The sequence below is a fragment of the Artemia franciscana genome, chromosome 8 (genome assembly GCF_032884065.1).
Source record: "Artemia franciscana chromosome 8, ASM3288406v1, whole genome shotgun sequence".
NCBI classification, from domain to species: domain Eukaryota; kingdom Metazoa; phylum Arthropoda; class Branchiopoda; order Anostraca; family Artemiidae; genus Artemia; species Artemia franciscana.
Window position 1 is genome coordinate 29,956,287 of NC_088870.1, and position 16,378 is coordinate 29,972,664.

The window sequence follows — 16,378 nt, forward strand, 5'->3', positions numbered from 1 at the left end:
ATTTTGCAAAAACAATTTTGCCCCAAAGAGGGCCAAGAATCTATTGATTTAAAATTCTATATAACCCAAACAGTTTAAAATTATCAAAAAGCCATATATTGAGCGTCCCAGCTAAAGAGGTTGTAATGCCGTGCAGTGGCATATTCGTCCCTAAATAATACCGTAGTCCATACAGAATAAATGGTTCATTTTTTAACTTTCAACAAGCCTTCAGATAAATATAGAATAGGCATAAATATTCTCTAATGTCCCTTAATTTGGACTAATCCGAAATATAGGTGCTGTGGGGTAATAGCTCCTCTCTTATTACTATCAGGGAATTCCCCACCAAGGAGGAGGGATGTTTTACCAGGCAATTTGCTTTACCGACATTTTGAATATTAGTAGTCGCAAGAGGTCAAAGACACAAGAAGCTGCAGTTATAGTCGCATGTTGCATAGGTACAGTTGCAAAAAGTCACAGGCTCAGTCGGAAGTAATTGCAGTCACAAGTCGTACTTATCTTATTTTATCTTATGATATGCTTTATATATGAGTTAAATAAAAAAAAACGAGTTTTTTCAGCTGAAAGTAAGGAGCGAACTTAAAACGAACAGAAATTACTCCGTATATGAAAGGGACAGTTCCCTCCCAAACGCCCCGCTCTTTACACCAAAGTTTGACCCTTTCTTACAACTCTACTTTTTTAAACAATAAAGAAAACTTCTCGTAAAGAGCGGAGGGAAACAGTCCCCTTCATATGAGAAGTAATTTCTGTTCGTTTTAAGTTCTTATGTCGCTCCTTACTTTCAGTTAAAAAAACTTGTTTTTTTTTATTTAATTTCTGAACGTTTTTGAATTAATACATGTTTTGATTTTGGCTCTCCGCACATGAATAATTAAAACGAAATTTGCATATTTTTTGGGGCTAAATGGCTTTCTCATAGTTTTGATCAAAGGGGCGGAGTAGAAGGCCTATTTGCCCTCATATTTTTTGGTTGCTTAGAAAGGCAACTAGAACTTTTAATTTGTTTTACGAACGTTTTTATTAGTAATAAATATATGCCACTTACGAATCAACTTACGTAACGAGCTTTTATATTCGTATATTTTTATTACGTATATGAGAGGGTTCTCCCCTCGTAAATACCTCATTCTTTACACCAAAGCTTAAATTATATTTCAATTCTTTAAGAGTGACCCCTGAATCACAAAGGTCGTAGAATAAATAGTTGAAATTACAAAAAAATACTTTAGCGTAAAGAGCGAGGTATTTAGGAGGTGATGAACCTCCTCGTGTGCGTAATAATTTCTGTTTGTTTTAAGTTTTAACGCTGCTCCTTAATTCCAGTTGAAAAAACTTTTTCATATTTATTATTCACTGTTTTTTTTTTTTTTTAAGGAATGCTAGAAAAATCCTGCAAGGTGATGAACCTCTTCGTGTGCGTAATAATTTCTGTTCGTTTTAAGTTTTAATGCTGCTCCTTACATCCAGTTGAAAAAAACTTTTTCATATTTATTTTTCATTGTTTTTTTTTAAGGAATGCTAGAAAATCCTGCACCCCCTTCAAGGAATTTCTTTTCCCACATGATAAATTCTCCATGAAAAAGATAATCCCACGTAACCCCCTCCCCCCCCCCTCAATCAGAAAAAGTCCCCCTGGAAACGTCTGTACACTTCCCAATAACCATTACTATATGTAAACAATGGTCAAAGTTTGTAACTTGCAGTCCCTCCTCCAGAGATTGTGGGGGAGTAAGTCATCCCCAAAGACATAGTTATTTGGTTTTTCGACTTTGCTGAACAAAATGACTATCTCAAAATTTTGATCCGGTGACTTAGGGGAAAAATGAGCGTGGGGAAGGGCAGAGGTGCCCTCCAATTTTTGTGGTCACTTAAAAAGGGCACTAGAACTTTTCATTTCCGTTAGAATGAGCCTTTTCACGACATTCTAGGACCACTGGGTCGATACGATCACCCCTGGGAACAATTTTCTGAATGACCATTATGTTTCCAGCCTAGATACCTGAATCTTACTTATAGTTCATGTCGGAAAAAACAGATTGGTAAAATATAATGGAAATTTTAAAAAAAGACTTCTTGTAGTTTCTTTAGTTAATGAAGAAAACAATTCGTTTGTTATCCTTCTTGTCATAAAAAAATGTTGATAGTCCAGCCACTGATAAGAAGCAAACAAGAGATAAAGGGTTAACAAAAGTTCTGCAAAGAAGATAATGCTAGTCGGTGTAAAATTTTCAATATCAAATCAGCATACTTGGTCTAATTTCTTATTTGACCTTTCAGATACTTTGTAAGTTAATTTTAAGCTTTATTTTCAGTATCAACATAGCTTCTATTAAGAGTCGGGCTATAGGAATATGATGACACATATTCCTATATGCTATAGGAATATGATGAAACTGAAAATGGTCTTTTATTCTGTGTGTTTATACTTTAAATATAAAGGAATATGTAGAACAAGAGGGTTGAGATTAAGCTGAGGTGAGAAATTAAGCTTCCTCTAGTAATTTTGAAGGGGTCATGCCTCATTTTTTCTCTAACTGTGATTAAATCTATATCTGCACCATAAGAGCCTCCAGAGTTCTTCCCCCATCCGATGGGACGGTCATAATTGCATCGCAGTAAGGCTCTTGATACTAGACAATCGTTTTCTACAACTTTTTGAAGTGCTTTAGCCTCGCATAAGAGGTCTAACAGGTCCGATAGAGGTCACCTCAAAACCACCTTATATTACGAATTTTTTTCCATTGTGTAACCAAAACGTACATTTTTTTTATGATTTTTCACATGATCAAGTTGGCAGAACGACTCTGCTGCCTGGCATTTTGAAAACAATGCAACTAAGATGTGATCTTACGCAACTATGTGATCAATAATCACATAATCAATGATTATTCATATAATCAAGTTGGCAGAACGACTCTGCTGCCTGGCATTTTGAATACAATGCAATTAAGAGGTGATCTTACGCAACTATGTGATCAATAATCACATAATCAATGATTATTCATATAATCAAGTTGGCAGAACGACTCTGCTGCCTGGCATTTTGAAAACAATGCAACTAAGGTGTGCCATTGAAGCTGTTTGAAATCTCTGATGTCATTTTAAAGGACTCAAAAAAAGCTATAGGTCCAATCATGAAATGTAACCGAGGATATATCATCTAAGATGTTTGTCAGATAATCTATTCAAGCAGTCCATTAAAGAAGTTCATCTCTAAATTCAACAGAACAAATTTGCTGAAAGCAAAAGCTGACTGCCACTAAAGGAAACATAAAGAAGTTCCACGGAGAAGTTGTCACAATGCCACCAGCAAACTCTTTCCAAGAGTTTGAAGTAGCACTGTGGGTTCACCTTCTCAAAAATGTAGGAAACAGAGTTACCAGACATCTGATATAAGATAGCGCAGCATTAAAAGCGAAAATGGACCGTTTTTTAGTGAAAAACATCAGAACTGCAATTTTTCGAAACATCGGGAAAATGTACTGATTTGAAAACTTCAATGCACAACCATCTGGGGAAAGTGCCAAAATGGCGCAAATGCGTCCTGTCTGAAAGCAAAAGCTTTGCTTCTCTATTGTCTTTGTGGTGGCTCTTTGTGTGCTTGGGGTTGGAATTGTAGGGATATATAAAATAAGAGAGGCTGAATCGGCTTGCATTTACCGAGGTTTACAAGAAAATATTATTTAAAACTAATTTTGACTGAGACCCCAAGGATTTACGACCCCAATTCACCATTGAATACCTCCCATTAAGAGTGCCAGAAAATGGAAAGAAATAAAAATGGAAAAGCATCAAAATAAAAACAACTTGCATTCCTTGAATCTTCCAAAATTATTGTTGTTTGTTTTTTTTTAACCAAACTGTTATTATTATTAATTATATTATTCATTTTTCTATTTATTATTATTATTTATTATATATTGATTGTTAATAAGATTGTTAATTGATTGTTTAATTAATTGTTAATTGTTAATTAACAAATTGATTGTTAATTGATTGTTAATAAGAATAATACTGCTGCGGTTAAGGTAGGAAATGAGGTTAGCAACTGGTTTTGTATTAAATCAGGAGTTAAGCAGGGTTGTGTTCTATCCCCCTTTATATGGATCATTTTGATGGACTTCGTCTTAAGGAGCACAGGAAAGGCAATTGGAGACCATGGAATCAAATGGGGAGGAAGAACGCTCCTGGACTTAGATTATGCTGATGATTTAAGCATATTAGATGAAAGTGTGAGCAAAATGAATGAATTTTTAGAGGTTTTACGAGTTCAGGGTGCTAAAATAGGCTTGAAAATTAATGTTAAGAAGACTAAGTCACTAAGGTTAGGAATAAGTGAAGATGAACAGGTGACCTTAGGTAACGAAAAGATTGATCAGGTTGGGAGCTTCAGTTACCTTGGTAGTATTATTAGTAAAGATGGTGGGAGCAGTGAAGATGTTAAAAGTAGAATAGCTAAAGCTCAGGGTGTTTTTTCACAGTTAAAAAAAGTTTGGAAGAATAGAAAGATAAGCCTACAAACCAAGATTAGAATATTGGAAGCTACAGTGATGACAGTGGTCAAATATGGCTCTGAAGCATGGACACTCCGAAAAGCAGATGAAAATTTACTAGATGTTTTCCAGAGAAATTGCCTACGGATTGTTCTGGGTACCCGGCTGACTGACCGTATTTCAAACAGTAGGTTGTACGAAAAGTGTGGTTCAATCCCGCTTTCTGGGGCTATAATGAAAGAAAGGTTGAGATGGCTAGGCCACGTTCTACGGATGAAGGATGACAGATTACCGAAGATTGTCCTTTTTGGCCAACCGTCTGGGGCTACACGGAAAGCAGGTCGTCCTTGTCTGGGTTGGGAGGATGTCATAAATAAGGATTTAAAGGAAATGGGAACTTCCTGGGAGGGTGTAAAGAGGGAGGCTTTAAATAGATTAGGTTGGAGGAGGAGCGTGCGTAGCTGTGTTGGCCTCAGGCGGCTTGGTGCTGCAGTGAGTTATTAGTAGTAGTAGTAGTAGTAGATTGTTATATTACATTTTATTATTATTATATTTATTATCATTTTTATTATATAATTATTATTAATGATATTTATTAGATATTTATTATTGTTATTATATAGTTATGTCAAATGCAGTTCTATCACTCTTGCAAAATTTTACTAAAACTCCAACTCCAAAGCCCTAGTTGGAAGTTAGTTAGGCTTGTCATAGAAAATTTGTGAGTCTACTGCTCAATAGGGACCTTCCTCAAGCCACTCAGCGTGTCCCAAAGTGGCAATAGGAGAACACACTACATATATGTAAGCTGCCTCCATAGGAAGCACGGACCAAAGAGGGACCTTTTTTCTGTAGTTCCATAATAGAAACAGGGGCACCCTCACCTGGGGCCATAAATAAAGGTGGAGGAGGAAGAAGGCCCCTCAAACGTACACTCAGCAGGGCCCAGCGGTGTGTGGACAAACCTTCTCCCAGTAATGGATTATATTGCATGGTAATGTATAACACCGTCGTGGGAGGATCCTCCATAGGAGGACAACTGAAGAAGGGGTTAAGATCCAGATCTATGGACAGCAGCCTCTACGAAGGGCTGCATCAACCCTTTTGGGGTACCTGCAAGACTTAAGGTCTTGCGGTCAACCCTATTCCAACTTGAAAAGTGGCACAACCTAAGGAAATTGTAGCCGGGTAAACGACACAGCATTCGCATAGGGTTTCTAATTAATAGATAATTCTTCTGGGCTGGGTCTGTTTTGGTGGGCATTTTCAGGCTGAAAAACCTCTTTCTAGCTAATTTATCTACCATGCGTTGCCTCCCCGTAGTAGCATAATTTTTCTAGGCATGAATATATAATGAGTTGGAAGTAATATACTTGACATTGTCTGCGCAGGATTTTGACTCTTGTTGATAGAAGCGCATCACCAAGTTTTGAAGGCCAAATTGTGACCAAAGTGGTTCCAGGATTGCACAAGGCCTCCATTCAGTTGGAGGTTCGAGGGACATTTTGCTGTCTGGTTTTCAGCCAGCTAAAGCGCTTCGGTGTAGACTTGACAAAATATGTTGGTCCCCGTCCTGCACTGGCATCTGAGACCATTGCTTTTCTTGAGGCCAAAACATTTTCAATGATTTAAAGAATATGAAAATTGGAACTTGGAATGTTACGACGTTAAAAAAAAATAACTATCGTGTCAACATTTTGACTGAAGAATTCAGACAATTTGAACTGGACTTATTAGCAGTTTCAGAAACTCATACCCCAGGGGTAGGAAGCATGAAATTAGGTGATAGGAAGCTACTTGTTTAAGTCTTAGTTACTTTTTAAGTCTTGTTTAGGCTGGTAAGGTATTAATAATTGAATACTAATCACTCATTTTATGACTAGAAAGTACAAGGTATCATTCTTAGTAGTATATACCCCTGTAGAACTCACTTAAGGAGATACTGGTGACTCAGATGAGTTTTTTTTTTTTTTTTTTTTTTTTTTTTTTTTTTTTTTTTTTTTTTTTTTTTTTTTTTTTTTAACAGCTATTTCTTATAATAGTGTTTTTCATCCAGGACCTAAACAGCCTTTTTGATCTTCACTTGTAATTCGGATCACCATTATTAATACGTTATTTTATGTATTTAAATAGAAACGAATGGTTATAAAGTTTTAAGTGTTAATACCAAGAACAAATCGCCAATTCTCTTAGCATGAATTTTTGGGAGGTTTCAGAGAGCCCAAATACCTTTTGGGAAAACTCTAGGATAGCGAAAACATCCCCGGAGGGGTGCAAGTCAGAAACATGCTTTTCAGGTGCTCTAATAACTACGAACAGTTGCTTGCTCAAGGAGAGTCTCCTTGCCTTCAGCGTCTTTATCTTACCTTCAAGCCAAGGTAAGTCAGATACGATTTCGATGTCAATGTCTTAGGATAGCAACTATTTCAGCAACAAGAGGTTTTATAATTAGCTGATTTATTGATATATCAATATACTGATATATTGATATACTGATATATCGATGTCAAAGTCTTAGGATAGCAACTATTTCAGCAACAGAGTCTTTCAGCAACAGGAGGTTTTCTAATTGGCTGATTTATTTGGTGTTTTATCGGTAAAAAACAAACGAAAACACGGCTTTAGTTATCCAAAGAGTTTCAGATTGGTTTTGGAAAAATTTGGATAAGTCGGATAACCAGCCCTTGTGGTATTGATTTAATAAAAAAATAAAAAACAAACAAGTTTTTCGATTAAAGGCAAGGAAAAATAATACAACTCAAAATAAACAGAAATTTTGCCGTATATGAGGGGATTATCCCTTCCTCAATCCTCACTCTTTATACTTAGTCATTAAGTTCTTTAAAAACACCTCTCACTCCAATTCAATGGCCCAACAAGTCCTTTTTAAAGAATTGTGACAAAAATTCAAACTTTAGCGTAAAGAGCGACAGCTGAGGAAGGGGTAGTCCCCTTCGTATATGGCATAATTTATGTTCTTTGATGTTTTAATTTTGCCCCTTACTTTCAGTCAAAGAACTTTCCAGAGTTATAGGACATTTCAACTATGCTGAATCGAATAGTTAATTTAAATTTTGATCTCATGTCTTAAATTTGAAAAAAATGACATGGGAGGGGGGCTAGTTACCACTCAATTTTTAGGTAGCTTAAAGAGCACTAGAATTTTTAATTTTCGTTCGAGTGATCCCTCTCCCAATCTTTTGGGGCCAGTGGTTCGATAAGGTCACCCTAGCAAAAAAATAATAACAAAATAAAATCTTTCTTCGGGCAAAAAGCAAAATTCGCATCTTTTTATTTCAGATAGGGGATTGAAACCTCTAAAAGAGGGTTTTCATATATGCTGACCATGATGGTGTGAATTTAATTAAGATCGCTTTACTCTTTTAGGATGTTCCCGTTTTCAAAAATCAGACAGCTTAAACACAATGAACTTTATATACTGGAAATCAGCATAAGAAGCCGGATCTTTTGATACATCAATTGTTAAAAAAATTCCGTTTTTAGAGTTTCAGTTAATACTGAGTTGTGTCACCCTTATCTTCAGTTCGTTACCACGAACTGTTTGAAACTAAATTTTTCGCTAATCTAACACTTGACCAGCCTAGCCTGAAAAAGCTTAATGAAAACTCGACTTTTTGCTTAAATACCTTTGAAAATGCTCCTATTTTTTCACGAGCACCTGTTCATCTTAACTGAACTATTTCTTTTTATAGATTCCCTGTCATCAACTGGAAAAGAACTGGTTTACGTCAAGCGTTGATTGAAATGGCTGAATTTCCGTCACCTTTCACAGCACTTTTAAGTAAATTAAGTAGTAGTGACAGCACCATAGTTACTATTCGATGCGATGGTGGAGATGTTACGGCTAAGAAAAGTCTATTAACAACAGTGAGCGATGTGTTTAAGCGAATGTTTGAAAACGACTTTCTCGAGAAGGAGACGAATACTGTTATGGCAAACGATGTCCCTTTTATGACGATGGAATTTATCATCCAGTGTTATACAGGTGGAACCGTTTTGTGTTTCCAGGAAGTGGACAAGGATGCTTTTGAATATATTGTTGAGAAATACAATTTTCTAGGTATTCAGGAAGAAGCTGCTGAGAAGGTAATTCATATTTACAGAGAAACGGGAGATATAGAAGCCCTCAGGAATGTTTTTTCCATTTATAAGAGTCAAAAGTCCAAGATGACTGCTTTAAAAGAACTTATTCCAATCGTGGCTGCAGGGCAAAAGGCGCCATGTTTTGTTGATTTGTTCACCATCGAAGAATTTAAAGAGTTTTCAAAAATTTGCTGTGACGTATTGAAAGACTCAAAAGTGGAGCAATGGGATGGTTTTTTAAAAACATTTCATAGCTGGACGTTAAAAAATCCTGAAGTAAGATTCATAGCATCCTTAGAAATTTTGGGAATGATTAACACACAACAATTCCCAGTTGCTGAAGTTCTGACACTGCTTGAAAATATGAAACTTGGCGATACATTCCAAATAATTAAGTCCATTCTAGAAAAATTGCTGCGCTACATGCTAAAAGTAGAAATTGAAAAATCTGAAAGTGAAAAATCAGATCCCCTTCCAATTAAATCCAATCCAGGGAAAATGTCAACAATCAAATCCAGCAAGATCCACTGCCGAGCATGTGGACATAATGACGAGCTTCCATATCATATTCATCAAATTTCATCAAATTCATTCCTTCCATATTCATCAAAAAGCATGGGAAAGCACTTGGAGATGTATGAGGGCGAGATACCTACACGACGGACAAACGTAAGACGGGCATTAGTTTTGGATACAGGATCCAAATCTTTCTTGGATCCTGCAATAAAATAAATCTTTCTTCTAAGCCACACGTCAATTCTCACTGTATTGCCAATGCAGTTGAAATTGGTAAAGTGATGACATCCTCAGTACTATTCTAATACAAATAACATAATTTTAAAACAACGAACGATGCAATAGGCCTGTTTGTATTGTGTAACTTCTGTATTGTGTAAAACAGTTTAGTTATAATAATATTTGCCAGTAAGTAACAACCTTCTCTTCTCTCTCTTAGTAACTGTCTTTCAAAATGTCTTAACTTTCGAACTCTTCTTCAAGTTCTCTCATTTTTTTTTCCAAAGTGTAGAGGCTCATTTATTTACACTCATTATAAATACATGTTCTTAAACTAAATTGATTAAGTGTACAATCTGACCTCTCAAAATCTTTTTACCTTTCCAAAGTAGACTTTAAGACGGTTTCTGTTAAAAATTAAATAAAAAAAAACTAATTTTTTTAGCTGAAAGTAAGGAGCGACATTAAAACTTAAAACGAACAGAAATTACTCCGTATATGAAATGGGTTGTCCCCTCCGCAATCCCTCGCTCTTTACGCTAAAGCTTTTAATTGTTTTAAAATGTAGAATTGTGGCAAAGAGTCAAACTTTAGCGTAAAGAGCGAGGGATTGCGGAGGGGACAACCCATTTCATATACGGAGTAATTTCTGTTCGTTTTAAGTTTTAATGTCGCTCCTTACTTTTAGCTAAAAAATTAGTTTTTTTTTGTTTAATTTCTGAACGTTTTTGAATTAATGCATGTTTGGTTTTGGCTCTCCGCACATAAATTATTAAAATGAAATATGTATATTAATTCTTTTTTGGCTAAATGGCTTTTTCTTAGTTTTGATCAGACGATTTAGAGAAATAAGGGGTGGAGAAGGAGGCCTAGTTGCCCTTCAGTTTTTCGGTTTCTTAAAAAGGCAACTAGAACTTTTAATTTTTAACAAACGTTTTTATTAGTAAAAAATATACGTAACTTAAGAATTAACTTACGTAACAAACTTTCATAACCTTATATTTTTATTATGTATACGAGGGGGTTTTTACCCTCGTTAATACCTCGCTCTTTACACTAAATCGTAAGTTTTGTCCCAATTCTTTAAGAATGACCCCTGAATCAGAAAGGCCGTAGAATAAATAGTTGAAATTACTAAAAATACTTTAGCATAAAGAGCGAGGTATTTATCTCCTCCTAAATACCTCGCTCTTTATGCTAAAGTGTTATTAGAACCCCTCATATTCGTAATAATATCTGTTCGTTTTAAGTTTCAATGGTACTCCTTCCTTTCGTTTGAAAAAAGTTTTCAGGTTTATTTTTCATTGTTTTCTTATAGTAATGCTAGAAAATCCTGCACCCTTTTCATTGAATTTTTCTTCCCCCATGACAGATTGCTCCAAGGAAAGATCCTCCAACATAGCCCCCTCTCCTCAGCCCCACCCCTAAACAAAATAAAATCCCCCTGTAAACGTCTGTACACTTTCCAATAACCATTACTATATGTAAACACTGTTCAAAGTTTGTAACTTACAGCCCCTCCCCAAGGGATTGTGGGGGAGTAATTCATCTCCAAAGACATAGTTATTATGGTTTTCGATTATGCTGAACAAAATGGTTACCTCAAAATTTTGATCCGTTGACTTTGGGAAAAAAAATGAGCGTGTGAGGGGGCCTAGATGCCCTCCAATTTTTTGGTCACTCAAAAAGGGCACTAGAACTTTTCATTTCCGTTAGAATGAGGCCTCTTGCGACATTCTAGGACCACTTGGTCGATACGATGTCCCCATGGAAAAAAAAACAACAAACAAACAAACAAATAAACACGCACCCGTGATTTGTCTTCTGGCAAAAAATACAAAATTCCACATTTTTGTAGATAGGAGCTTGAAACTTCTACAGTAGGGTTCTCTGATAAGCTAAATCTGATGGTGTCATTTTCGTTAAGATCCTACGACTTTTAGGGGATGTGTTCCCCTGTTTTCTAAAATAAGGCAAATTTTCTCAGGCTCTTAACTTTTGATGGGTAAGATTAAACTTGATGAAACTTATATATTTAAAATCAGCATTAAAATGCAATTCTTTTGATGTAGCTATTGATATCAAAATTCCATTTTTTAGAGTTTTGGTTACTATTGAGCCGGGTTGCTCCTTACTACAGTTCGCTACCACGAACTGTTTGATAACCCCTGAATCAGAAAGGTCGCAGAATAAATAGTTTAAATTACTAAAAATACTTTAGCATAAAGAGCGAGGTATTTATGTTCTCCTAAATACCTCGCTTTTTATGCTAAAGTATTTTTAGAACCCCTCATATGCTTAGTAATCTCTGTTCGTTTTAAGTTTTAATGCTACTCCTTACTTTCAATTAAAAAAACTTATTCATGTTTATTTTTTCATTGTTTTTTTTTATACTAATGCTAGAAAATCCCGCGCCCTTTTCTTTGAATTTCTCTTCCCCCATGACATACTCCTCCAAGGAAAGATTCTCCCACATAGCCCCTCCCTTCAACCCCACCCAAACCAAAAAATCCCCCTGAAAACGTCTGTACGCTTCCCAGTAACCATTACTGTATGTAAAGACTGGTCAAAGTTTGTAACTTGCAGCCTCTCCCCCAGGGACTGTTGGGGTTAAGTCATCCCCAAAGACATAGTTATTATGGTTTTCGACTATGTAATGCTACCCATCAAAAGTCACGAGCCTGAGAAAATTTGCCAAATTTTGAGAAAGGACGGAAACACCCGTAAGAGATCAAGTGATTTTAATGAAAATCACATTTTAATGAAATATCAAAGAACCTTACTGTGGAGGTTTCAAACTCCAAGAATTTGCCAGAATTACTATACGAGTTTCTTTTTATTAGTCTTACTTTCTCTTTGTTGACTCAATTTTACATGTGAAAATGTTAGGAGTATTGTCCGGGGGAATTTTACTGGGTTGGAGATGTCTAGATTATCTTTCCGTTGGATGTGGATTTTTCACGGGATAAATTCTTATTTAAATAATAAATAGTTTTAATTTGCTTAGAAATGCTGAATATATTATCAATGGCAAATGTATCGAAAGTATTGATTATGTAGGTATAACGACTACTGTTAAAAATTTATTAAAATTTTAAATGACTATAGTCGTAATCCAGCCACTTTTATGTTTTGGTATGATAAAATCCAACCCTTTAAAGCATAAAATGAGTTTGACAAAACTTTTAAACCTTTTGCAGAAGGTGGTGGAACCATTAAAACAATGTGAAACAACGCTTTTAATAGTGACTTATTTTAAATATTTAATAAAACAAAAGGGTCACGTGGTTAGTATTTATTTACAATTATCAAGATTACTGGATTTTATAAAGATATTAATCGTGTTTTAGAGGTATAACACATTAAATTATATTAAAAAGAAGCGATTTTAACAAAATATGAATATAAAATCTAGAGCTCAAGATTTTAAAGTAGACGTAATGCATTTATCATGGATGATACCAGAATTAAATCCCAGTTTACACATAGCAATTCAATTATAAGCCGAATTAATGAAGCAGGCGGAACAATTAAAAGATGGATTAGGAAAGGGCAGCTCATTGGAATTGAGATGGGAAGCGTGTAATACCTATAAAGTAATGATACAACAGATAAAGAATTAACATGGAAGCTAGTCAGTGAACGCACTTTACAAATAAAACTGTTGTTTTGTTACAGAAACCTGAAAAAGATAATAGTTATAGGCAAAACAATATTTTAGTTGACCACATGAACACTAATAGAATTGAACTGATAGTGAATGGGTATAAGTATCCAGAAGAAGATTTTAAATGTAATTTCAGTGATGCTAATGAAGATTATTCTAATGCTTACCAACGATTTTTGCAGTTAGGATATAAACATAAAACTGTTAATAGTGGAACAGTTGTAAGTTAAAATGATTTTAAAACAGTGTATCTTATATTTTGATATGATATTTCAAAGCATGAATCGAATATTTATCGAAGTGGATCAACTGCTGATATAAGTTAAACTTTTATTAGATTAAATGACTGCTAATCTATCCAACATTTACTGTGTTATATTTTTAGAAAGAAAAACTATCATGGAAGTCATTGATAGCAAATTATATGTTAATATATGAAGTATTTTTGATATGGAAATTTTTTGAATAAAATATTCAGCTAATGATTGGAGAATCTTTCAAGCGAAATGAAAACGGTAAATAAATAGAATCGAACTATTAGGAAAGAAGATCTAGATATTGGAATGGAATACACTATTACAGGAATGAAATGTGTTACAAATAAATTTGGAAAGAAACCCGCTATTACTATTCATTTTATAGGTGAAATGGTTGATCTATTTGCCCCTAAGCGTTTTGATTGTAAAGCAGCTGACCTTATAAAGAAATTGAAAAAATTAGAAAAAGGTATTATTTTAAAGGCTATTGAAAGGAAAAATATAGATAAAATAAATTATTTAGATATTGAACTAACCACTAAATACTAATTATTACATTTTATCGGTAGTGTAGGAAAAATCGATTATCATTTAACCCTTATTTTACACAACTGGTTACGATCTAAAGGCCCAGGATGGGAAATTATAAAAATGTCGGAAATTTTAAATTGAAAAGGGGGTAAAATTAATGGGGTTATCTAGAACCTTTAATCACATTGTGAAAAGAATAAAAATAAGACCTAATTTGATTTCCTACGACTTGCTTTCATGTTGAATGTAGGAATGGAAAATTGTAAGAATGTGCAATAATTGATATGAAAATGATGTAAAATAATGGTGAGTTAGGTGGTCCAGAACATAAATTGACTATACCACTTACTGGGTAAATTCCAAGTCTTTTAATCGGTGACTGAGCGTGAAAAATTAATAAGGAAGAATAGAAAAATTTAGCTACTTGGTAAATTCCAAGTCATTTAATTGGTGAATGAGTATCAAAAATCAATAAGAAAAAATACTTCTGCATAGAACAAACTCAGTTACTGAATAAATTTCAAGTCTTTTAATTGGTGACCGAGTATCAATAATTAACAAACAAGCACTTTTGCATAGAACAAACTCAGGTACTTGGTAAATTCCAAGTCTATTAATATGTGACTGAGGATGAAAAATTAATTAAGAAAGCACTTTTGCATTGAACAAACTCAGCTACGTGGTAAATTTCAAGTCTTTTAATTGGTGATTGAGTATCAAAAATGATAAAAAAGCATTTTTGCATAGAAAAAAACTCAACTACTTGGTAAATTCCAAGTCATTTTAATTGGTGACTGAGTATCAAAAATTAATAAGAAACCACTTTTGTATAGAAAAATTCAGCTACCTGGTAATTTCCAAGTCATTTAATATGTGAATGATCATAACAATTTAGCAAAAAACATTTTTTCATAGAAAGAACTCAATTACTTGATAAATTCCAAGTTTTTTAACTGGTGACTGAGCATCAAAAATTATTAAAAAAGCACTTTTTATAAAACAAAATCATGTACTTAGTAAATTCTAAGTCTTTTAATTGGTGACTAAGTATAAAAAACTAATAAAAAAGCACATTTTCCAAGTCTTTTAATTGGTGACTGAGCATCAAAATTACTGTAAAAGCACTTTTGTATAGAACAAGATCAGCTACTTGGTATATTCCAAGTCTTTTAACTGGTGTATGTGTTCGAAAAATTAACACAAATAGCGCTTTTGCATAGAATAAACTCAGCTACAATGTAAATTCCAAATCTTTTGATTGGTGACCGAGTATCAAAAATTTATTTAAAAGCACTTTGTATAGAAAAAAAATCAGCAACTTGGTATATTCCAAGTCTTTTAACTGGTGGTGGGGTTTCAAAAATTAATACAAATAGCGCTTTTGCATAGAATAAACTCAGCTATTTGGCTAATTCCAAATTTTTAATATATGACTAAGCATCAAACATTAATATAAAAGTACTTTTACTTAGAACAAACTCAGCTACTTTGTAAATTTTAAATCTTGTAATTGCTGACTGAGTATAAAAATAATATAAAAGCACTTTTGCATTGAAAAAACACAGCAATTTATTAGATTCCAGGTCTTTTAGCTGGGTGACTGAGATTCAAAAATTAATTAAAAGTCGTTTTGCAGAGAACAAACTCAGCTACTTGGAAAATTCAAAGTCTTTTAATGGATGACTGAATGAGAAATGAAGGTGGTATATGTATGCTGCTCATCCTTTTTTGTTTATTCATGGTGAACAGATTATTTTTTGTGTGTTTACTTTGTTTGTAATTGTTTGTCAATTTAAAAAGAATAAAGAGAAAATCAGTCTTGTCAAGTCTTGCTACTTTAGATTTCTTATTTAGTTTAGCTTAGGTTGCATTAAGTTAACTGCATTAAAGTTACGTTTGTTTAGATTAGGTTAGCGTAACCGGCCTTAATTTTTGATAGTCAGTCATTAATTAAAAAATTGGGATTTAACAAGTAGCCTAGTTTGTTATATGCGAAAGTCCTTTTTTAATGATTTTTTATGCTAATTCATTAATTAAATGACTTGAAATTTACCAAGTAGCGGAATTGTTCTATGCAAAAGTACTTTTTTATATAGCCTACATATATTCTCGATACACTGATTTAGAATTTAGCAAATACTTGAGTTTTTTCTATGCAAAGGTGCTTTTTTATCAATTTTTCATACTCTGTCACGACAAAAAAAATGCTTGGAATTTACCAAGTAGCTGATTTTACCTGGAATTTACCAAGTAGCTTAGTAAATTCTAAGTCTTTTAATTGGTGACTAAGCATAAAAAACTTATAAAAAAGCAAATTTGCATTGAGAAAAATCAGCTACCTGGTAAATTCCAGGTTTTTTAATTGGTGACTGGGTATGGCAAATTTATAAAAAGTACTTTTGCATAGAAAAACTCAGCCACTTGGTAAATTCCAAGTATTCTAAATGGTGAGTGAATTTCAAACATGGATACAAAAACCACTTTTCCATGGAATAAATTCGGCTATTTGGCAGACACCAAGTTTTTTAATTTGTGAGTGAGTATCAAAAATTAATATAAAAGCACTTTTTCATGGAACAAACTCA

General features: G+C 34.0%; 1 protein-coding gene across 2 annotated transcripts; it reads left to right on the forward strand.

Annotated features, from left to right (window-relative positions):
* Positions 1-2,186: 2,186 nt before the first annotated feature.
* LOC136030273 (uncharacterized) lies at positions 2,187-15,619 on the forward strand. Of its 2 annotated transcripts, none has more exons than XR_010618225.1 (3): positions 2,187-2,290; positions 8,213-9,527; positions 15,430-15,619. XR_010618225.1 is itself a non-coding variant. In XM_065709132.1 (3 exons), the coding sequence occupies exons 1-3, from the start codon at positions 2,214-2,216 to the stop codon at positions 15,478-15,480; spliced, it is 1,188 nt and encodes a 395-aa protein (XP_065565204.1). In that variant the 5' UTR covers positions 2,187-2,213; the 3' UTR covers positions 15,481-15,619. The 2 variants fall into 2 exon arrangements, 1 of the variants encoding a protein (XP_065565204.1); XM_065709132.1 differs by having other exon boundaries at positions 8,213-9,272.
* The last annotated feature ends 759 nt before the right edge of the window (positions 15,620-16,378 follow it).

What these genes read in the sequence shown, in the direction of transcription:
- LOC136030273 (XM_065709132.1), top strand. Translation starts at nt 2,214, where the DNA reads ATGCTAGTCGGTGTAAAATTTTCAATATCAAATCAGCATACTTGGTCT. An exon ending in TTTGACCTTTCAGATACTTT is followed by an intron (nt 2,291 to 8,212) that starts GTAAGTTAATTT and finishes TTCTTTTTATAG; the next exon opens with ATTCCCTGTCATCAACTGGA. An exon ending in TACCTACACGACGGACAAAC is followed by an intron (nt 9,273 to 15,429) that starts GTAAGACGGGCA and finishes GTCGTTTTGCAG; the next exon opens with AGAACAAACTCAGCTACTTG.